Below are 25,140 nucleotides of genomic sequence, written 5' to 3' on the forward strand. Positions count from 1 at the left end.
TTAAAAGAATGGAAGCGAAATTTAAAATAAAATATAAGGTGGAGGGTGACATCTATCGTCTGTAATATTAAATAGCTACCGAGAGTTGAAGCACTTTCTAACCTGTGCGAACTACTGTGCGGGAGGGCAACTGAGCTCAGGTAAGAGGGCAAGACTGCTGGGGAATACAAGTCCTGATGCTAAGGGAAGCCGTCCGAGTGGCAGAGAATAAATGGAAGAAGCCCCCAGACTGAACTCAACTCAAAGATTCCACTCTGAGGACAAGGGGCAGGGAAGAATACAAAAAACGTACAGTTTAGAGAGTGGGCAAAGTCAGTGAGGACAGTTACATGCCAAAGAAGCCAAGGGAAAGAGGAGGTTGACAGTGTCAAAAGTATCAAAAGGAAAGCTGATAACGGCAGAAAAAGCCTCTGGAGTTAGCATTAAGAACACCAGTGATCTTTCAAGTAACTAAACAAAGTAATAAGGAAACAGATCCAAATGCAAGTGTGTTAAAGAGTAGGGGATGAAGAAATAAAGGAAGATACAGATGTTGTTTTTGAAGTTCAAAACAGCTTTTTTTAAAAAGTGCTTGTTATTAGGTAATACTATAGTTTTAATTTATTCATTCAAATTCTTGGGCCATTTCCACTTATCCACTATTTACTGCCTAAATATTTCCACTTATCCACTATTTACTGCCTAAATTGTCCTGCCTTGTATGGTTAATTAGTTTGTACTCAGGAATAAAATTCTCTATCAAATAGCCCCAGAGGTTATGTCTTGTATTTACACATATTCAAAATGACCCCTTACAGAGTGTAACCTTTGGGGATAATCAAGAAGGTAAGTGAGACATTTTATATAAGATGATAATGATATTAATAATTGCAAAGAAAAAATTTACCATTTGAAAAACTGAACAGACTGTTAGAAAAATCTTACGATAAACAATGTTATCTTCTAATTTCTGTCACTTTGCACAATATTGAACACCTAAAATGCTCTCCATAAATAATGGTTTAAAGGTCCATGAATTCAAAGTAGTAAGCTTTACAAAGTTCCCCAGAGGCAGCAAGTCAGGCGTATTTCAATAATGAAATCTGGTTCAAGTTTCTGTTTTAAGGATGTTACCTATTACAAAATTGTTCTTACCAGGACCATTTTTCATATCAACAAAAAGGGAAAATCTAACTCTTCAAATGGCCCTCACTTTCTCACACACCACCATTGTCACTGTCACTGACTAACTGGTCTGAATTTCTGAGACCACTTTCTCTCTCTAGGCTGGGTTAACTCACTGTTCAACTGAGACTGTCCTGAATTACTGTTTTCTGGGTCAGCTCCTAAGTGGGGGCTTCTCCTCTAGAATGGGACTGGCCACCAGGGAAGTGCTCCAAAAAGTATGGCAAAAAGTTTATAATCTTTAAAATAAAGAAAAATGTCACGTTAAAAGTACTCTGTGAAGGGGATTAAGAGGTGCAAAGTTTCCATCGTAAAATAAGCTAAGTCACGGTATGTGATACACAGCAGCAAGAAATATGATCAATAATATTGTAGTAACTCTGTATGAGGAGAGATGGTTACTAGATTTACTGTGATGATCATTTCATAATGTATTTATATGTTGAATCACTGTTATACACCTGAAACTAACATAATATTGTACATCAACTACACTTCAATTGAAAATACATAATATATGTATATAAAATTGATAACAAGTTCATATTGTATAGCACAGGGAACTATATGCAATATAGTAGTAGTAACTTATGGTGAAAAATAATATGAAAACGAATACATGTATGTTCATGTATGACTGAAGCATTATGCTGTACACCAGAAACTGACACATCATTGTAAACTGACTATACTTCAAATAAATACATACATACATACATACTCTGTCAGAGACATAATACTTCTAAATTTTCTACGTCCCCATTGTACTAACTACAAAGAAAAAGATTATTTAAAGAACCAATTCTCATGTTTAACTTGCCATTCCTCCTAGGACTTGGTAAGGTACAAATCAGAAATCTTAGGAGAGATCAAGTCAAAAATAAAATTATGTGTTTGAGAATATCCAGAACAAATAATCTTTTGCTGTGTAACACAGGTTGCAAAAATCAATCTATTCAGATAAGACCCTAATATCAGAATAATGTGAACTACTAATACTGATCAACAAAAATGGATATCCTATTAAGATATTTAAAAAATCCAAAGAAAAATACAAACTCATGAAAAGATATTTTTGTTCCTATGAAATTATTTCTGTTTTTGACTACCTTAACAATATTACACCATACTTGGCCCTTGATTTAGGCCCTTCCTTCTTTCAGGTTTTTAAAACATTCAGAATGAAAATATTTCCTTTAAACCTAAAATATTCAATTATAGGTGGAAATTATAACACACCAGTAAAAGTGGCAATGGAATGGACACAATTTATACTTGACATAACAAAACTCAAAAATCAATCAGCAGTGATGAGAATGGCTGAAAGGAAGGAAGGAAGGAAAGAATGAAAAAAGAAAAGAGGGAGTGAGTTAGACCTAGAAGAAAAATAATTACTCTTGGTGACTGAGAGTAAAATTCAAATTTGAAATCAACCAACAATTACCTTGTAAAGGTTAAATCATCAGAAGTGTTTACCCCTGCTCTATCCCAACATTTTCAAAAACATACCTAGGCCTTGAAAAAATGATTATTTGACCATATCCATTTAATTAAAATCAATATGCTCAAGTTTCAGGCACAATGGGAAAAAATACTTTGTGGAAGATTTATTAAAAAAATAAATATTGTCAATTAAAAAGAACTAAAGATAAAAGCCACAAGAAAGATAAAGATAAATCAGAATGAAAAATTCCAGGGAAGATGTGGTATAATGAAGAAACACTAGTAAGCTGTGAAATCAAGAAAACAATGAACATTTAAGTAACCATTAATGTGGTTATGAAATTCAATGCAAATATTATGAAAAAATTTACTACAAAAAAGAAACTGCATAGTATAAAACGAAGTAACTGGTAATGAAATTCCAGATTATTTTAACAAGACATGGGAGGGGGTGTCGGGGGAATGAAGGGGAGTAGAACAGAGAAGAATTTAAGCCTGCTAAAATCTGCAACATTTCAACCACCATACTTTTCATTTTTAATAGAGATACATAAGTTCTTATATTAATATGTTGACTATAGAGGTAGATCAAGTAAAAACGTTTAATTAGCATACTAAAATCTTTTAATTCACGAAGAATAAAGGAACAAAGAAAACTTGATCAAAATAACAAAGGAAACTAATGAAACAAAGAAAACAAAAAGAACACATTATAAACAGTCTAAAATAAGAGGATAGACAGACTAAAATAAGAGGATAAAACAGAAGTAAAAAACCCTCAGATATAGCAATACATGTAAATAAATTATGTTATAACTACTAAAAAACATTCAGATTAAGTCTCAATATATGCTATCTATAAGAATCAAACCTAAACAACAGAGAAAGGTTGAGGGTAATAAAACTGGCAAAGGCGTGATAGATACAATGTGAAGAAAAATAAACAAGTGGCAAATTAACATTACATACAGAACTTGAGGCAAAAAAAGCTTTAAACAGAAGAGGGGATTCTTTTACATTAATAAAAGTTCCATCTATGGAACAAGACAGCATTAAGATTTTTAAATTAAAACACACATAAATTGGCACGAGAAGCTAATGAGTATCAAAACTTCACAGATCAAAAAGAGAAAAAAACTAAGATGTAGCATACTTAAGTATTATCAGTAGATTCCATACAGCTTTATTTTAAAATACTATATTATATTAGTAATAATACATACATAATTTATCTATATTATCTAATATATATTTCATATATTACATAATATAGAAAATAAACCTTCTTTTCAATCTTAAGCACAGTTTACAAAAAGTGATCCTATACTGGGCCACAAAGAAACTTTAAAATTAGGACTTAATAACAAACGGTTAGCAACAACAAAAATTCCATCAGCAAAAGCTTATCATTTCAAAAACAGAAACTTCCACTTATAAGATAAATACCACACACAACATGATGACTGCAGTTAACACTGCTGCATGACATATAGGGAAATTGTCAGGGTAAATCCTAAAAGTTCTCATCATAAGGAAGTTTTTTTTTTTCTTGTTTTGGTTTTTCTTTCTTTTATCTATACGAGATGATGGATGCTAAGTAAACTCAGCGCGGTAATCATTTCACAATATACGTAAGTCAAATCATTATGGTTAAACTTAAAGAGTGACATATGTCAACTGTATCTCAATAAACAGGATAAAAGAAGAATAAGAAATAAGAAGGAAAAATACTATTTAAACTAATTCCATGGTCAAAGAGGAAATCAAACCTGCTCTCACAGAAATTAAAAGAGCAAAATTATTATAATACAGCTGTACCCCAGGATCTGTAGGGGTTCTAGGACCCCCTCCCTGTTGCAGACACCAAAATCTGCAGATGCTCAAGTCCCTTACACAAAATGGCATAGTACTTGCATACATTATGCATTAGAACAGGCACTTCATCAAAAAGATCTGGATGACAAACTGATAAGATGTTTAACATCATTAGTCATTAGGGAAATGCAAATTAAAACCACAATGAGATACCACTAAACACCTATTCAAATGACTAAAATTACAAAATCACACAATAAAAAGTGCTAGCAAGGATACAGAACTAGAACTCATACATTGCTGGTATGTATGTAAAATGGTACAGTCATTATAGAAAACAGTTTGGCAGTTTCTTACAAAGCTAAACAAAATTTACCACACGACCTAGCAATTCTATTCCTACATACTTACCCAAGAAATGTCCTACAAAGATCTGTACAATAGGAACGTTATTTATAATAACAAAAAAAAAAAAACAAACCCTGGAAACAATGCAAATGTCCATCAACTTGTGAACAGATGAATAAACTGTGGTCCACGTACTGGGATACTGTTCAGCAGTAAAAAGGAATGAACTACTGCTTCATGTAACAACATGGAGGATTTACATTAAGCATTATGCTAAGCTGAAATCATATTACAATATGTAAACATAATAAATGAACACACTGTACACCTTAAAGTTACACAATGTTATATATCAAATATATTTCAATTAAAAAAGAAAAGATAATGTCCTCTGCTCAAAATCATCCAATAACACTCCATGTCATGCAGAGCAAAAGCTCTAGTTCTTACAAAGGACTCAAAGACCCTAAATGATCTCCTCCTTCCAACTGAATGTTTAACAGCATCTCCTACTTATTTCCCCTAGTCTATCGTCACACTGACCGCAGACTCATGAATGCTCTCACCTTAGGCCCTTTCTTGCTAGTCCGCTCTTCCTTCAGAGGCCCATGAAGTTGGCGTTGGTCCTTGCTCAAGTGTCAACTTCTTGAGCGCTCCCCAACCAACCTATTTAAAACTGCAACCTCCATCTTTTACGCTCACTAATCCCCTTCCCTGAGTTTATTTCTCTCTACAGCATTATCTCACTATCTGGCCTCCCTGCCTAACAGAAGCAAATGCAAATCTTCTCCAGAGGAATGCATTCTTCATTCTGGGCTCTGAAGAATTTCCACATATATTTTTCCAAAGAAAATGAGTAGCTCAAGGTAAAAAACCGATATTTAAGGACAAAGGGTACTAAAATAGAGAACCAACAGAAATATATAGCAGAGAGAGATCTGGATGAACTTTAGATAAGCTGGAGAGATAATTATTGAACTAAAACATATATGAGGAAAAATGATCCAGAACACAGCAGAAAGAGATAGAGATGGAAATAAGAAGGGAAGGAACATGGAGGATTAATGGAAGGGCCAACATTCATTAAACTGGAGATACAGAAGGAAAGATAAGAGACTGGCAATATATGAAAGAATTATGATGGACGATTTCCTGGAACTAGTGAAAGACACCAATCTTATGATTCAGGAAAATCAATAGTCTAGATGGTTTTAAATAGAAGAAATCTACAACCAGATATTTCATTGTGAAACTGCAGAACACGATTAAGAAGAATTAAGGAGAAAAATTTCTAGGCAGGAAAAAAAAAAACTGCTTCAGAAGAGTACTGCTACTTCTCAGCAATAAAAATAAAAATCAGTAGATGATAGAACGGTATCCTCATTGCCCTGGGCACTTTATCCCCAGAGAAAGTATTTTTCAAGATTGAGGGTAAAATGAAGACATTTCAGACAACCACAGGCCCTCACTAAAGGACTTTCCAAAGGCAAAAGAAAAACGGTAACAAAACTGTCTGATAAGAAAAGATAGAACTAAGACACATGACAATAATATATAAAAGTTTAGAGAAATACGTAAATGGAGTTAAAAGTGTGTTTTAAGGTCTTTGCAGCAGAATTAACACAGGATGTGTCTGAAATATAAAGATATATGAAGACTGGAAGTAAAAAGATGACAAACATCTACCAGCTAAATACATCCAGGAAAAAGCTGAAGTAGCTATATTAATATCAGACAAAACAGACTAAGGCAAAAGATGCATTAAAGAGAACTAAATATAAATGGAAAGATATAACACGTTCATGCATTAGGAGACTTTGCATTGAAAAGACATAAATTTCTTATAAACTGATCTTTCTATTCAATGCACTGTCAACAAAATTATCGACTTTTTTTATTAAATGGGATTTCCAGCTGCCTCTGAAATTTATACAGAATTGCCAAGGACCAGTAAAGTACAAGTATCTAGAATATATAGTGACCACAAATCAGTAGAAAAATAAGCAAAAAACTTGAATAGTCATGTCACAAAAGAGGAAATCCAAATGGCCAATAAACATACTAAAAAGATGTTCACTTTAGTAATCAAGGAATTAGAAATTAAAACTACAACTTCTAAACTGACAAAAACGTAAAAGTCTGACAATTCTATGTGTTGACAAGAATGTGGATCAATGGGCGCTCTCATACACAACTGGTGGGAATATAAATTGTTTCAGTCAGTTTGAAAAACAGTTTGATAACATCTGGTAAAGGTGAAGATACACACAGTCTGTAAGTTAGTACATTTACTCTCAGGTATACACTCTAAAGAAACTCTTGCACACAAACAGAACAATGTTCATAGCAGCACTGTTTGCAAGAGTCTCATGTTAGAAATAACTCATCGAGAGCAAACAAACTGTGGTCCATCCATATAATGGAATACTATACAGTCAGCCCTCTGTATCCACGACTTCCCCATTCTCAGGTTCAACCCACAGTAGATTAAAAATACTGGGGGGGGGGGGGGGGGGACAATTCCAGAAAGTTCCAAAAAGCAAAATTTGAATTTTTACTGTGCTAGCAACTATGTACACTGTATTTACATTTTATTTATAACAATTTACCTAGTATTTACATCTTATTAGTAAGTAATCCAGAGAAGATTTAAAGTATACAGGAGGATATGAGTAGGTTATAAGCTAAAACTACACCATTTTATATAAGGAATCTGAGCATCTGAGGATTTTGGATTCCAGCAGGGGTCCTGGAACAAATCCCCCACAGATACTGAGGGACAACTGTACAGCGATTAAAGGGAAAAAACATACAACCACATGGATGAGTCTCATTAGTGTAATGTTGCGCAAAAGAAGTAAAAACAAACTAAATAATGTTTTTTAGGGAGGCATACATATATGTGATCAAACTATAAAGGGCAAAGAAGTAATTATCATAAAATCCAAGACAGTGGTTTCCTTTGGGTGGGTGTTAAGGCTCTGATGAGGGAGAACCATGGGAGGGAAAGGAAGCAGGGCTCTGTGATTTTGCAGTGCTGTTTCTAGCTGGATGGTGGTTAGATGCGTTTTCACTTCCAATTATGATTTAAACTATTAACTATATATTTTACATACTTTTCTGCATGTATAGTCTCACAGTAAGGAAAGAAATGAGATGGAATAATACAGTGCTCTCACTGGGTTTGATTTCCTAAAGTGGCTAAGCACATTCTCTTCTTGGACAGTATGTTTGGTAGAAAAAAAGCACTAGAGGACAGAGCACTCTTAATTAGATTCTTAATTAAGTCCTCTTAAGAAGCTCTCTTAAGCATATTAAGTCTCTCCGAATCCTAATTTGCTCATCTATTAAATGCAAATACTAATAACTGCCCTTATGTCTTGGGACATTTGTGACTATCAATTATAACACATTGAAATATGTTTAGAAAATTGCAAACAAACAAAAAATAAACACAGCAGCTTAGTTTTCATAATCTGAAATTCAAAGGTTTTTGTTACACCATAGCTTCGATGATACCAAGAGATAATAAAATCCATGAAAATAAAGGCTGAATTCTAACAATATTCCATTTCACTTTAAGTAGCATTTTTTAAAAAGTGGTGCATCTATTATCAGTAATGGGAAAACAAATAGGGTTCCACCTTGAGAAAAGATAAAATATAAAACAATCTAACCTAAAAAATGCTTTAAAAGATGTCACATTAAAAGTCTAGAGATTGAGATCTGCTCTGGTATTTACAAAAGAAAACTTAAAAATGTCTTTTCTGGGGAGGAAGAATATAGCTCAAGTGCTAGAGTCCATGCCTAGCATGCACGAGGTCCTGGGCTCAATCCTGAGCGCCTCCTCCAAAGATAAATAAATAAGTAAATAAACCTAATTACCGCTCCCCCGCAAAAAACCTCTAAATTAAAAAAAAAGTCTTTTCCTTCCTGTGAAAAGGAGAAATATACTTTGCCAAGTTACCCAGCCAGCACCTTTTCCCTAATAAATCATAGTGAGCAACAAAATTGTTCTCCCTACACTGAGTAAAGATAACAGGAATAAAATAAACAATTTAATTGGGCTTCTCAATTAGCCTTGGCATTGTAATGTGACAATTAAAAAGAAACTGAGAGGCAAGTCTAATTCACTAAAATAAAACTTAAACATTAAAGGATATAAGTTTTTCAGTTAGTAATACCTTTGCACAGTGATAACATTGTAACTAGACTTATCGTGGTGATCATTTTGAAATGTACAGAAAAAAATCACCATGTTGTATAACAGGAATTAATGTAGTGTTGTAGCTCAATTACACTTCAAAAACAAAACAAACACACAAACAAATTCACAGAAAAAGATCAGATTTATGGTTTCCAGAGTAGGGGGAAGTTGGCTGAAGGCAATCAAAAGGCACAAACTTCCAGTTATAAGTAAGTACTAGGGAAGTAATGTACAACATGATAAATACAACTAACACTGCTGTATGTTGTATATGAAAGTTGTTAAGATAGTAAATCCTCAGAGTTCTTATCACACACAAAAAATTGTTTTCTATTTCTTTTCTGTATCTAGATGAGATGATGGATGCTCACTAAACTTATTGCAATAATCATTTCATGATGTAAGTCAAATCGTTACGCTGCACACTTTAAAGTGCTGTATGTCAATTACATCTCAATAAAACTGGAAAATAAAATAGGGAAAAAAATGAAGGATAGATGCTTTATATATTTACTTCATCACTTTTAACTTCTGCTACAACTATCAACAATGCTTTTAGAAATTCTTCATATTCAAACACTTAGAAGATAACAAAGATGATACAAAAATATAAAGCAAAACAATTTGCTCTCTTACAATGCTGTATTATTTTTCTGTATAAAATATTAATGTTCAAAGTTCTACATACCTGAATGTTTTCCCTACTCCAAGTATGTGGTGTTTTATTGGCAAGTAATTTCAGATCTTGAATAGCAAGTCTCTTTACTGCTTTCCTGGGGTCGTTCTTCAAATACTGCAACAGAAGCTGAATCTATAAAGGAAGTAAGTCACTCCATGAATACTGTCACTGAAATTATCATTAGGGATACAGTGTAGTTTAGTGAAACTTTAGATTTGAGACAGGGCTCAGGTCAAATTATAGCCTTGTCATTCATTTGCTATGTGCCCATGTTTGGGCCTCTTTCTCCTCATGTATAAAAATATACCATCATTTACCTTGCAAGGTTCTAACACAAGACCTGGCCTTTAACACTCAATTCTTCCTTTTTTTTTTTTACTGCCAATTCCATGCTCTGCTATGTAACCTCACCCCCACCTCATTTTCTTCAAGGGTTCCCCCAAATCAGTACTTTGAATATAGAGAAGGAAAAAGCAAGCAAAAGGAAATTATGTTAATGTATATATCTATACCTATAAATATATATATCTCTCCTAAAAGGATCTTAGTATTATCAAAACATATAGGTTCCTTTTTTTTTTTTTTTAACATATACTTAATATATAAGTTTACTGAAGAAAAGGCAGTTTAAAGAAAACTGAAATTACCTGCTTAGGTGTATCAACCAAAGACGAAGCTGCCAGCAGAGTAAAAGTGTGCAAGGAAACAATCACCATTTTGGTGGAAGGATAGGATGTGACCAGCTGCTGTAAAAGCTGACGAGCACTGGATGCCAAGATTGCATCGTGGTGCATGTGCTGCAGGATGGGGATCAACTTCAGCTTCAAGTCTACTGGTGTGGCTAAACCTAGATGCAGAAAGAATGCTCAGAGATTTCTGATTACCATCCTTGATCATATTTCACATTTAAAAGGTCTGATTCAAATAGCAAAAGGACCGTTTAAAAACATATAGTATTATGTTTATAACATTAAAGATAATTATACTAGAGTGAATCAATAAGTTCAACAGCTTTTTTCAAAAGTGTTTACCTTAACATTAATTTTGGGGTGATTATAAAGCTGCATGCTGATAGTAGAAAAGGCACAGTAGAAAGCAGTCATATTTACTGCCTATTTCTTCTCACAGCCTACTAAAAAGATATACAGATATGTGTATACATATACTCAACAACTACAATTTGATTTTATTTATAATTTTAATTATTTCCTTCAATATTAAGTCAAGATCAGGTTGTGAACAGACTGTGTGTGGAGTGTTTTTGAAGTTCTCTGAACTTTGTGTAGCAATGCCTTTCTTTACTGCCTACACAGCTGGAACTCCATGGAGATAACTCCAAAGCATTTTTCCTATTCAACACTGGAGCTAAATAAATCTTTTCTTCTACAGCATGGTTTTGCAGTGACAGTGAACAAAAAATTGTCAACAAAAAATTGTCAATCATAATGTACTACACAAATGCCAAAAGCTAATTTATCTCTGCAGATCACTGGTTTTGCCATTGTGAAATAACCATTAATGTGAATACATAATAGCATTTCAACATCCGAGAGGCTGACATCAACTAACTCCCTTACCCTACAGTTTCTCTTTGAGTTTAGCCAAAGCAAAGAATCCCAGGGGATGGGAGAGAGAAGAATTAGGTTAGAGTATCTGACTCCCTGGTTTTCTCTCTGCAGGATCATATCATGCTTATGTTATTGTTTTGATCCTTAAGGACTGAATGCATTTGACCCTGCTGACCATTCTATCTTTGAAACTCTTTCTCAATGGCTTCTGCTTTTCACACTCTTCCTGGTTTTTGTCCTTTCTCTGGCTGCTCTTTCTCTGTCTCTTGGTACTCTCCTCTTTTATCCACACTTTAATTTCTGGTGTTCCTGGGGGCTGGTAATAAATTATCTTCTTACCCTAAGTACTTTCTTCTCTGAGTGAGCTGATACAGTCCCATGGCTTCTATTATCAGTTATATGCCTTTAAAGACCACCTTCCCTGCTCCTCCCTGCCCCCTGAACTTCAGATTGTACATCCCATTACCCTCTGGTCACCTCCATTGGGAAGTCTCAGAAGTATTTTGTACTTAATAGGCCCCAAAGAGAACTTTTGACCTTCTCCATGAAATTGCCCCTCCAAACTTTTCCCATTTCAGGATATGATAACTCCATCACTACAGCTCTCAGACCTTGGAGTCTTCCCCAATTCCCTTATTTCTCCCACACTCATATCCAAGTTTATTAACATATCTTGTTGGTTTCTATCTTCGGAATACAACCCAAATCTGACTATGTCTTTTTTCCTTCACTGCTATCACACTGGTCCATTTCCACCACCTCTTAACTGGATCATTGCAAAAGTCTCCTAAGTATTTTCCGTTCTTAGACCTTTCCCCATGGCAGACTGCTGTCTCAAATCTCCCTTCTCTGCAAGTCTATTCTCAATCCAGTAGTCAGAGAGATTCTTTGAGTTTATAGACATTTTTACTGAAGGTTTAGTGAGACTCAAGATTTTACTTTGCAGAAACACAAGCAGCTTAAAATTATTCTTAAGAAAAAAAATATTAAAAAATTAACATAACCTTAACATGTAACTTTCTTTAAAAAAAAAAAAAGGTCAAAATTAAATATAAGGATACTTCTTTATTCCTAAAACTCACCCCCCACTTTTGTATCTTGGTCTCCAATCTTCCTCCACCTTGACCCCACTCCTACCCACCTACCCCAGTGCTTTTCTCCTTTACCACACTCTACCTCTTAATTACTGTCCATTTGCTTTGATTTTTTTTTACAAATAAAACTTAAGAAACAATAATGAATCTTAAATATGCATATTAATGAATTTCTACATAAGAATATACCCGTGTAACCACCACTTACAGAGAATCCTCAGCACCCCAGGAGGCTCACCTGTATAGCTTACATCAACTCCCTTCCTATTTGCCCTGTTTGGGTTAAGTCAGTGGAGAGCCCCAGCAGACGGGAAAAGAAGAGTGAGGTCAGAGTGTTTATTCCTTGGTTCCTTCTCTGCAGGGTCATATCAGGTCACATCACACTGAAGGTCAGTTTTTCGAAGTGGCTCTCTTGACATGACGCCAGGTTCTGGTAACCACTCACTCCCTCTCCTGCACCACAGACGGGTACAGGACTACCTTATCTCCTAGTTTACCCTGCCCACACCTTTGTAAATGGTTCTTTCATTAAACTCTACTTGAAATATCTCAATTCAAGTGTGACAACTGTTTCCTGCCAAGATTTTGTCTGATATGGCAGGCATTCAATAAAAACCTGCTCAATGAATGAGTGATGCTTCCTTTTAATGACAGCTTTCTGCAGGGTATCCCTTTTCTGGGGTGGGAAAAAAAAGACAAAGAAAATAGAGGGGAACAGGACAAAGCTCAATCACTGTATCCTGGTCTTCAATTAAATGATTTTATTGTGGCTCCATTTCCTTTTCTGTAAAATAGACACAATAGGATTACCTCTCCAAGCCTGCCAAGTTGCACAATTCAAAGAATTGCCATTTAGAGAAATACAAAGAAAGTGGTGCTCTCTACAGCTGTGCAATGCTATACCCCAAAGTGTCCTTTTATGAGTATTATGAGGGTAAGTGGGGTAACACATGTGAAGCACGGCATGGAAGATGAGATTAGAAAACTAGGGCTTTGCAGGATACAGAAAGGAATTTGGATTTGATTTTGGTTGCAATTGGAAGACCCTAGAGATATTCGCAAAGTGAAGAGAGTCCCAGAGTTCCTAGCAGCACTGCTCTCCTCCAGGTCAGAGTGTTCTTCCCCTGTACATGTGCATTTCTCACTCAAATACCACTTTATCAGAGGTCTTGCTTGATCACAATATAGAAAACAGAAATGTCCCCCTTTCCACTCTGCCATCTCCTCTGGGGACTCTCTGTCTTTCTTACCTAACTTTTTCTCCATAGCACCTGTTATGTCACACATTTACTTGTCTCTTGCCTCCACCACCCCTTCCACCACTAGAATGTAGGTTACATGAGGGCGAGGACTTTGTTTTGTGCGCTACTGTATCCTAAGCACCTAGAATAGTTCTGGCATTTAGAAGATACTTAATAACCATTATTTGAATGTAAAAAATGAATGACTAGTGACTAGCACATACTAAGTACTTAATAACTGACTAACTAAATAAATAAATAAATACTTATGGGGAAAGGGGTGGGAAGGGATAAATTAGAAGCTTGAGATTTGCAGATACTAATATACATATAAAATAGTTAAACAACAAGTTCATAATGTATAGCACAGGAAACTATATTCAATATTTTATAATAACTTACGGTGAAAAAGAATATGAAAATGAATATATGTATGTTCATGTATGACTGAAGCATTATGCTATATATCAGAAATTGATACAACATTGTAAACTGACTATATACATCAATAAAAATTATATATATATAAAAAAATCCCATTAAATCACTTCATACTATTAAATGAAGCACACATACCTTGAATCATTTCACTGATTTTGTTACAGATTCCTACAGCAAAATCCCTTTGGAAAGAGAAAACAGTGAAAACTTTAAAACCAAAAAATTTAATTTGCTTTAGTTTTCTAAAGACTTCAAAGAAACCAGAAGACAGTCAGCACAGGAGAAAAGCAACACTTCAAATAGTAACTAATATTCCAAAGGTCAGGTGCTGGGGATGGGGTAAGAAACACAACTGAAACCAAAATTTCGACCAGCAAGTGGGCTTATGCCAATACTGTTCTCATAGTTTTCAAGGAAAAAGCCTCTGATTTATGAGTACTGTTGCATTTCGCATCACTGAGTGACACTGAAAGACTCAAGGTCACTACCTCAGTCTATGTTTTAGGACATACTTTTAATTAAGAAAAGCTTTTAACATACAAGATGATTACAAAATATAAGAAATATGGGTACCATCTTACTAAAAGCCAAACTATTTAAAATTAGCCATTTAAAAAGTATTACACATGTGTATTTTCTGAGGTGTCACTTTTGAGTCTGTTGCCACCCAAATAACACAAAGCTATTAACAAGAATATTTGGGATAAAACATTAATATAAACAAGTATGATACAGATACTATGATTTTAACCATGATAAATGATACATAAGACATGAATTACTTCCCCTCTGTAGGGAAAACCACTGTTCTAAGATATCAGCCTCACGTTCCATAAGAAAAAGTAGGTTGTGAATGGCTTTCAGGTATAAGGCAAGAAGTGTATTAGGTACGTAGAGATGACTTGTTTGCACTTCAGAGCCTTCTTGTACTTGCTATTCCTTCTGCTTGGAACATCCTTCCTCTAGACTGCTGTCTCTTCTTCAGCACTGTTTCAGCTCAAATGTCACCTCTTCAGTGAGGCCTTCCTTAGTCACTCTACCTAAGCAGCTCACTCAGGTCATCATCACAATGACAAAATTGTTTTATTTTTTATTACAAAATTGTTTTATTTTTCCAAAACATTAATGAGCACCTGAAACTATTCTGTGTTTACTTAATTCTGTCATTTACCTAACAATAGGGCATTAATCTTTTCCACTCCTGTATTCCAGGTCCCTAAAATAGCATATGGACATGATGAATATTCAGTAACTATTTCTTCACTAACTTTTATAACAATTCAAAGTTTAAAAATCTTTTATGGGCCTTTAGGGCCAATAAGCTGCAAGTTAAAGCCTGAAGTTTTCTTTCTTTCTTTCTTATTTTGTCTAATAATATTTTTAAAAATTCTTAATGTCAGCATTAAGAATATGTTAAGAATATTAAAAAAATAAGAATATATAGTCTCATACAGTGAGACTAAACAGAATAATCTGGTTTTCCAGATTCTCCACAGCCCCACCTTTGCCCCCTCAAAAAATCAGATCTGACAACACTAGGCATACAGTCCTGCACTGTTACCATCGGCTGGTACCAAGGAGCACCTACCACTTAGATGGTGGTGAGTGTGCTTTTCAGTTCCCCACAGTCATCACTAGAGGGCACTGCTCCACTGACGATGCCTCCCTGGTCCCTAAAGGCACCCGGGTTTGCAACTCCTGCTTTGTGACTAGCTCTTTAAAATTAAAACTTTTTCCAGGACAAGGTACCTGTGGTTACGGTAGTAGACAGGTGGAAATAGGATTAAATAAATTCTTAAGATCTTATTTGGTCAGTTACTTTAATTTGTTTAAGATCCAAAATTGATAGAGATACTAAGACAAAAATCCTACTGGCTGAGATATTTGATCACAAGCCAGGTCATCATTTCTGGGGGAAGAGGTAAATGCTAATCTCAAAAAGATATATTTCCTTAATTTCACACTCTGATACATTTAGATACACTTCAGGCTTTCCGATTGCACTAATTTGTTATTTTTAAATATCATAAATATTGAAGCCTGGTATGTTAAAAATTGCTTCTACACAAATCGTCAATTTAAATGTTTGTCTTCAATTCTATAAATGAAGAATCACATTGTTTCTATGTTACTTTGATATTCAACAGCTGATAAAATTAGTTTCTGATGACAACACAAGAGAAAAACTGAACCAAAAATAAAATCTAGTCACTAAATCACAAATTTCTAAATTTAGAAACTAAATTTAGAAAACCATTTTTGGAGCTACTGCAAGTACATAAAGTATATACTTAATCTAATAGATTTAAAGTACTGACACCTTGATAATGGTGATCAGACAGTAACTGTTCAGTAGATAGAACTCCTATCCAATAAACGTAATTTTTAAAAAGCTTTCTCAATATCAGTGACTCACAAAAAGAAAAAAAATGCCAATTTTCAAAAGAGCAAATAGGAATTGTCTTTACTCGGATATTTCTCTTCCTCAATTATTGCCACACCTACTAATTTTGATCATTAAATTAAAGACTATATCTTTCTATTCTCTACTCTCCTTTCCCAGTGAGTAATCCTGAAATTCTGAAAGTTTGATAAGAGCAACTGAAGAGATGAAGATGCCTATAATTAAAATATGAAGAAAGACCATTGGTGATTAACTATTTCAAGTCCTATCCAAATTTAGCAAAGGCTCTTAATGGAAATACTATTTTTTATTTAAAAAAATAACATTTATTACTCATCTAATTATACAACCAAACTTGCTCCTAGCAGGATATATGGAAATTTATAAAAATATAAAATAAAAATAAGATACCAGCTTACTACCCAGAGACAATACTTCTATATGCATCCTTCTAGCCTTTTTTCTATTCCATAAATATACCTTTTCAGCAAATCTTCAATATCATATAAGCTACTATGTAACCTGTTTCCAAATACAATTTTTATTTTTATTTTTTATTGAAGTATCGTTGATTTACAATGTTGTGTTAGTTTTACATATACAGCAAAGTGATTCAGTTATAGATATACGTATCTATTCTTTTCCAGATTCTTTTCCATTATAGGTTATTACAAAATACTGAATACATTCCCTGCAGTATACAGGAGGTCCTTGCTGCTTATCTATCTTATATATAGTAGTGTGTATATGTTAATCCTGAATTTCTAATTTATCCTTCCTTCATCCAAACATGTTTCTAAAAATATTTGTTAAAAAAGCTGATAAAACATTTCATTGTATGATCATATCTATCAAAGCACACTGGTTGGAATTTAGGTTGCTAATAACTTTTTTGGTCACTGTAACTCTATAACTAGCATCCTTACAAGCAAATGTCAGTACACATTGCTGATTCCTCAGGATAAGTTCTTACAAGTGGATTTTCTAGGTCAAAGGGATGTACATGTGTAAGGCAAAATACAAATTACCAAAATGTCCTCCAGAAAGCAATGGTACTTTTGATATCAGTCATTAAAGGGAATAATAGAGAGGATAGTCAAGCAAGCCAAACACAGTAATATAATCATGATAACATTTCATCCACCCAAAATTATATATATATACTGTTTTGTAAGATAGTAGTTTAGGATATGACATCCCAAATGGGTTAAAATTGGTTTCAGTTCAAGTTACTGTGTTTGTCAATACTGTGCATAGCTCTAATGCCAAATGCCAAAAAGCTAAACTGAAGACAATAAAAAAAAAAAAAAGCAGCAATTTTGTGTTAGGACTGCGTATGTTTGGGGAAGGCTCTTTAGTGGACAAAGCTTCAGCTGCCTAATGAAGCCTTCCCCAGCTATTCTAATTCTATGCTGATCCTGTCTTTCTGGAAACTCTAATTTCCTTTACAGTTAATGCCAACATCTGTACTTAGCTTTTCTGTTTTATGGATTTAAGTTTTGTTTTCCCAACATGATTAAACCCTCTTGGAAAGTATACCCTGCCACTTAAATTTTTCTGTATCCTTTAGTGTTTATATATATATATATATAAATGAGTTACTCATTCAAAACCTCTTGGGAAGCCAAATTATAAAAGGCCTTTGCTTACTTTGACTGTGCAGAGAAGTTTGCAGCAGCAAAAACAGCAGCTTCAACCTCTACATTATCATGTGAATCCAGACTCTGACGAATACTGTGATGAGCATTCTTCCTCTCGGGAATTATTGATGCCAGACTGCCCAACATCCTACACAAAAAGAGAAACCCAAGAAGGAAGGAAATACAATAAGCTCATGGTCAAAAAAGCAGCAGCAAGATTACCAAAACTAAAGCTTGTAGGTAATGCCATAAATCTCAGGTTAATGAAGTATCAACTTTAGGAATCAAGCAGTGACTCAGATGCGAACACTTTTCTATACTTCAGTAAGTCAGAAAAATTAACATGGCTTATCTAACATTAGCAAAAACTTTAAAAAATCATCTTGAAGTACATGCCAAGTACCAAACAGCCCAGAAAAGAAACTTATGAATTATTAAGGCATCAACATATCAATTTTCCAATATTATACAAAGAAGTCCATTTTAGCAAAGCATTAAGAGTACAACATTTTTGCTATTAAGCCGATCCACAAAGTAAAAATACAAGACTTTCCAGTCCTTTTTCCGTATCAGTAAATACTGGTACCATGATTTTCTAATTTCCCCTCAACATCAAAGGAAGAGAGGTAGAGGATGCCCTCTGGGGCTCATATCAGAATCTGCAAGGGCGAGGAAGGGGGAGTTTGGAAAAGTGAATTTCAAAAATCCAAAAATTATACATATGATTCCATAGATAATAGATCTAAAAAGACGATAAGGTTCAAGCTGGATGTAAGGCTTACAAAGTAGAACTCTAACAAAAATTTTTTTTAAATGTTTAATGCCAAGAAAGAAAAGAAAAGGCTGAAGAAACTAAGATGGTCATATCTGGCATTTTCCAAGGAGTCCGGATATAAATTATTATACACAAAAATAAGCACATAACCAAGGATTAATACAGAGAACTGACATGAAACACTAAGAACAAGGTCAGGAAGGTAAAAGTTCAAAATAAGCTGAGGCTAAGCCGTATTCGGATTTGAGTTATCAGGGCAGAACATCTACCTATAAAGAGGAATAGTTCAAACACAAGCTGTCAAAACAGTATTCCACATATTTAACTGCAAAGCATTTACAGATTGGGATGGTTACTATATTTTTGCATTGAGTCTTAGTAGAAAAAACAAAAATAAATTCTTAATATGCAAAATGATAAAAGTAAGTATATTGCCTTTTTTGGGTACATAATTACAACTCAAATAATCTTGCGGTGACTCATTAGAGTGACAGAGCATACCGGAGTGTGATGGCTCTTGCCACAGGATCATTACTATGAATCACAGAGAAAATTCTCTTCACAAATTCATCCACGTTTAGAATCTTCTCCAAATGCTTCTCACTTTGTTGAGTAACTTTAAGAACACAGAGCCTCAGAAAATTGTTTCTATGAAAAACGAGAGATAAAATTAATTCGACCAACTGAGGAAAGTACTATTTAATTAGAAATCAAAGCAATATTAATGATATTAAATTTTAGCAACAGGACAATGTATTTCGATCTTACTATTCTCTTACCACTTAAAGATTTCAAGTCTGTACAGTCATCCCTTGGAATCCACTGGTGGGGCAGTGGGGAGGGGGCAGACTGGTTCCAGGACCTCCAACCCCCAACACCAAAATCCTTGGTTTTCAAGTCCTTTATACAAAATGGCACAGTACTTGCACATCCTCCCACATACTTTAAATCACCTCTAGATAACTTATAATACCTTATACAACGTAAATGCTACGTAAACAGTTGTAAATACAATGTAAATGGTTGTCCACCACAGGAGGAAATTCAAGTTTTGCTTTTGGGAACATTCCATAATTTTTTTTTCCTGAGTATTTTTCATCTGTGGTTCATGGAACCTGTGGATGTGGAACTCTGGGATGCAGAGGACCAAATGTCCTGAGATGAGTACTAACCATAAGCTGTTTTTAGCAATGCCCGCAGTCCTGCAGCAAGACACCAAAACAGCAATAATGTAAACAGAAGCTCTGGAGCCAAACTAAATCTCCCCAATCATATTATAACCAGGACCAAGAGGTCAAATGGTCTTCCTCCTCTCTCAAGCTCATTCTACATCTTTTCTCCAAGTCTGATCTGGTGTGTATATGTATAAACACATGAGTGCACGAACCGGTGGAAGGCATGGGAGAGGGAACGGCAGAGAGAAAAAAGAAGTATGTGTTTATTCAGTGCTTGCTTACATGTTTCAGGCACTTCCCAGTGACTCATATTCTCATGTAACATGTAATCTCATGTAACATGTAATTTCGTGTTACAAAATAAGCTGTTATATTAAATCAGAAACTTCTCAAAACAATCTGCCCAAAGCTACAGATATTTCAAAAGTATAAGATAATATACCAAGATTGTCTTAATTTGCATTGTCCTGTTTCCCAAAGAAATTAGTACTCTCTGACTTATACTCCTCATTTCTACTTAAAATGAGTTAAATTTCACACCAAAAAGTGTTGCAGATTGCCATGTGTGCCCACTAAAATGGTAACAAACTATGTGGAAGTCCTAAAAGGCAAAGAGAATACAGACCACAATGTAAAACAAAGAAATACCGAACAAAGTGCTTTACAACACTGAGGCATTTTAAAAAGACTCACCCAACTCTGAAAACATCAGCTAACTTTAGGAATGCGGAATTGATGAGAATGGGGAATGGATACTTCTGAAAGAGCCTGGGAAAGCGAACAACCGCTTCACACTGTTCACCAAGTTTGCCAGACCTTAGACCTATGAAAAATACAAAAAGGGAAGAAGAGCTTATAAATTTGTGACTACAATAGAGAAAACAGCAAATACCAACAGAGTATGACACAGTAAAATTATTTACGCAGTAAAATAACAATCATTCTTAACAACTTTGGAAATGTACAGTTGTGACCTTTTTAAAAATAAAAATGGTATATGAAATAGTAATTTCGTAAAGCACCACTTTTAGATATAGAATAATAAAAAAGGTACTATTTTTTTTAAAAGGTTGAGTTGATAGACTATTTGGGGCCGTAACTAATTTAAAAGGCCTGAAATCGTATTACATATGTTGTCTGACCATAGTGGAATTAAATGAAAAATCAGTAAGAGAAAAATATCTAAAAATTCCCGAATATCTGGAATTTAAGGAACATACTTATAAATAACCAATAAGAAGATGAAATCAGTGAAAGAAGTGAAATTGAATTCAACAAAAATGAGAGCACAACCTGTGGGAGGTAGCTAATGTAGTTCTTCAATGAACAGTCCTGACATTAAGTGCTTTTATTAAGAAAGAAGGGAAGTCTCAAATCAATGATCTAACAAAGGGGCTAAGGGGCCAAGATAGCTCTATGTGAAAAGGACATTTTTTTAAACAAATGGTTCTGGAACAACTAGATCCATAAGCAAAAAAAAGGAAAAGAAAAAAATAAATTCAATCCTTAATTTGCACCATATAGAAAAATTAACTCAAAATGAACCATAGACATAAATATTAAGTGCTAAAGTTATAAACTATATAGAAGAAAATACAGGGGAACTCTTTATAAGCTTGGGTTAAGCAAAGAATTCTTAGATAAAACACAAAAAGTATGAACCATAGAAGTAAAAAAGTGGTAAGTTAAAGTTCATCAAAATTAAAAACTTCTGCTCTTCAAAATATGCCGTTAAGAGGATAAAAAAACCAGGCACATACTGGAAGAAAATATTTATAGACACATATTTGATAAAAGACTTCATCATGGTTCTTATGTCTCAATAATGAGACAACCCAATATTTTAAATGGGCAAGATTTGAAAAATATAAGCACATGAACAGATGCTCAACATTACTAGTTATTGGAAAAATATAAATTAAGAATCACAAAGAGAAACCACTAAACGTCTACCAGAATGGCAAAAAAATTTAAAAAGTCTAAAGATACCAAGTGCTCATGAGGACATGGAGCAACTAAAACTCTCGTACACACTGCTGGTGGCAATGGGAAACCACACAGTTCTTTGGAAAACAGTTTGGCCATATACACTTACTATACCCTCAGCAACCCTACTTCTAAATATTTATCCAAGTGAATTGAAAACATACGTCCATACAAAGATCTGTAAATGCAAATGTTCCCGGCAGCTTTATTCATAATAGCCCCAAACTAGAAACAACCCAAATATCCATCAACTGGTGAACGAATAAACAAATTGTGATATATCCATACAATGGACTGCTACTCAGCAATAAAAAGGAACCAACTACTGATTCATGCAGCAACATGGGAGGATTTCAATCATTACGCTAATGCCTAAGATGCAAAAGACTACATACCGTATGACTCTATTTTATATGACATTTTGGAAAAGGCAAAACAATGGGGAGAAAGCAGATCAGTTGTAGCCAGGGGCTAGAGTGGGGGACTGACCACAAAAGGGCACAGGGAAAGTTTTGGGAATGAAAGAACTGTTCTATGTCTTGACTGTGGTAGTGGTTTCATGACTGCATACGTTTGGTGAATTTTATTATACACAAATTACACTTTAATGAATCTGATTTTTTTAAAACCAACCAAAGAGCTAATGTTTAATCTTTAAAAAAAAATCATTAAGAATGAATATCTTGATTTGGAATTAATAACATTACCTTCAAATATTTCTTTTAGTATTTTGCCATTTACAAAATGCTGATTACATCTGCACACCAATAAGTGCCCTAGAATATCTTTGTTCAGTAAAGTTTGCTCATTGCTAAAAAATGACAACGGAAATGTTTGCCTGAGGTGTAAAACAAAGAATGTCGCTCGCCATTCAGTTTGCTAATGACAAGGGTTAAGTCATCAGCCGCTGTCACTGACCTATATAGTACACCCTGAGAGGAATTCAGGACAAAGAACAGGATGAGGCACTCTGCTTTAGGGAAAACAGGCAAAACAGGCCTTTAGATAGTTATGTTTCAGGAAAAATATTTATGAACCCAGATTCTTGCATATTCCCACACTTAGAAAAGCACTAAAATGATTAACTGAGATACCTGTTCCTCTAACTAGCAGTAACCTTACACCGAGATGTCTGCTGGATTGCACATACTCCTTAGTCAAAATCATATACGCTGGCCTCTCCCCCTACTTCCTGGGAGCAGTTCCTCAGAGCTATTGAGCTGTTTCCAGGTCGACAGTCCTCAGTGAGACAAAATGAAACTCAACTCACAGCTCTTCTTTTGTGGGTTTTTTTCCTTTCCAGTCCAAAGAGGGCTCTTTACTGGTCGCCACTGAGTCTCAATACAAAAGACAACCACAAAATAAATCTGCACATGCAATTTCTACAATTTTGTTCCATTAATGTACTCATGTTAGTTATTTGGCACTTGGAATGTATTTCCACACAGAAAAAAAAAAAAAAAGCACTACCAGCACACATAATTACACCATAATCTAATAACCACTTATAGATAATAAAAGTTCCTATGGGAAAATTAATTCAAAACTCACTCTAATTTCTAACAGATATTTAGATATTTTCCTTGCCTGCTTCCTTCTTCCCCCACCTTTCACCCTCCCAACTTCCATACATACAAAAACTGTCACTAGAAGCTACAGGAGTCTTTTTCCCACTAAATGCATGGTGCCAGCAGGGACATTCTAGGCTCATGTAGTCTTAGAAGTTTTTCTAAAGACCTCATTTGAAAAAAGGGGTCAAGGGATGCACAGATAGGGCAGTGAAGGACACAGGGAAGGGGTGAAGAGAAAAGGCAAGTCAGAGATTAAGGTGAAAGAAGAGAGACGGGAGAGATGTGTGCTTACGAACGTGTGCTGGGGGAAGGGATTGCTGGGAAAACCCACAGTGACTGGATTTTTTTTCCTCCTCCTCTTCTCTCTCTCAGTAATTGGGTAATGCAATGGCTAGGAAAGTTTTGTGTGTAGTAAATAACCTTGGCTGGGGTGACAAAGGTGAAGCAGAAAGCAGTCCACGTACAGGGAGAAACCTCAACAGAGTATGATTTGATTTCCTTTTGCTTGACAAACAGAAGCACAGACCACATTGATTTATTTAAACATGCTGATTTAAAATACACCAAAGTGGATCAAAATGTACCATAATTTTGAATCTGGCCAGAGAAATGTTTTGATTTCTCTAGTGTTGTCAACTTTTATTTCATTAAGATATAGCAGACCCTCATTCCTGTAACAGGGCCATTAAGTTAAATGAGCTAAAGAACAGTACATTTCTTATCTCCTTAGGATGCCTTAGGAGAGAGGAAATGAGAAGTCAGGGTCTGATGCTTGGGTGCAAGAGAAGAGAGAAGGGCATTAAGACCTATGATTTAGCAACAATGCTAGGCTCGGGCAGTGGGTACCTCGCCTGCTTGCTCTAGGCCAATTTTCACTCCTGCATAAGCCAAGCACCAAAACAGATGCTCAGCCCAATCAGATCTTGTTCTTAGAGGGGTTTAAGAGGCGTTATTCACCTTCTGTTGCCAGCTACAACCAAACTGAGGAAGAAGACCAATGATCAAAAGACCAATGATCCTAAGAATGCCACTGTTAAGGGATTTCTTCCTTTTCAGTGCTGGGGGTTAAACAGTGCTTAATTCAGCTGCAACATGCAGGTAGACTAGGGAGAACTAAAACAAGTTGTCTGTAAGTTGCTTATTCAGTCAGAATCCATTTGGCAGCAGTGAAATTCATCATTCTAAATTTATTTTGCATTTAAAATGTGTAGAACATTTTGTTAGGCTAGTGTTTTACCAGCTCTGGTTCTGCATCAGAAACATTTGTGAAATTTTTCAAAAATATCTATGCTAGGGCTTCTCTCCAAACCTACCAAATCTCCGGGGCAGGGGCCCGGGCACCTGCTTAGCTGCTTTGAGAAGGTAGGTAAGTAGATCCTCAAGCTATCTTTTGCCATTTATATCTTATTTGTCTGGCCTGCCTATACTGGAGTTGAAGGTAGGCTGCTGAATCTGGCCTTCAGGATGATTTTATGATCCAATGTTTTTAAAGGTTTTGAGTCCACTGTCAAATTTTTAAAATGAAATAAGATTTCACATAAAACCCAAGATTTTTGGCTTTGGGGGGAAAAATTTAAAGATCCGAAATG

The 25,140-nt window shown here is 34.9% G+C and overlaps 1 protein-coding gene across 1 annotated transcript in view; it reads right to left on the reverse strand.

Annotated features, from left to right (window-relative positions):
• Window positions 1–25,140, reverse strand: part of INTS7 (integrator complex subunit 7) — a 73,378-nt gene that overhangs the window by 42,451 nt on the left and 5,787 nt on the right. Inside the window, exons 2-7 of the mRNA XM_010992135.3 lie at window positions 20,688–20,817; window positions 19,321–19,467; window positions 18,055–18,192; window positions 14,136–14,182; window positions 10,304–10,503; window positions 9,666–9,788 (exon numbers count right to left, since the gene is read on the reverse strand). Of these exons, the coding sequence (XP_010990437.1) occupies window positions 9,666–9,788; window positions 10,304–10,503; window positions 14,136–14,182; window positions 18,055–18,192; window positions 19,321–19,467; window positions 20,688–20,817 (785 nt within the window). The remainder of the gene's footprint in view (window positions 1–9,665; window positions 9,789–10,303; window positions 10,504–14,135; window positions 14,183–18,054; window positions 18,193–19,320; window positions 19,468–20,687; window positions 20,818–25,140) is intronic.

This window comes from Camelus dromedarius, chromosome 21 (genome assembly GCF_036321535.1).
Source record: "Camelus dromedarius isolate mCamDro1 chromosome 21, mCamDro1.pat, whole genome shotgun sequence".
Lineage (NCBI taxonomy): Eukaryota > Metazoa > Chordata > Mammalia > Artiodactyla > Camelidae > Camelus > Camelus dromedarius.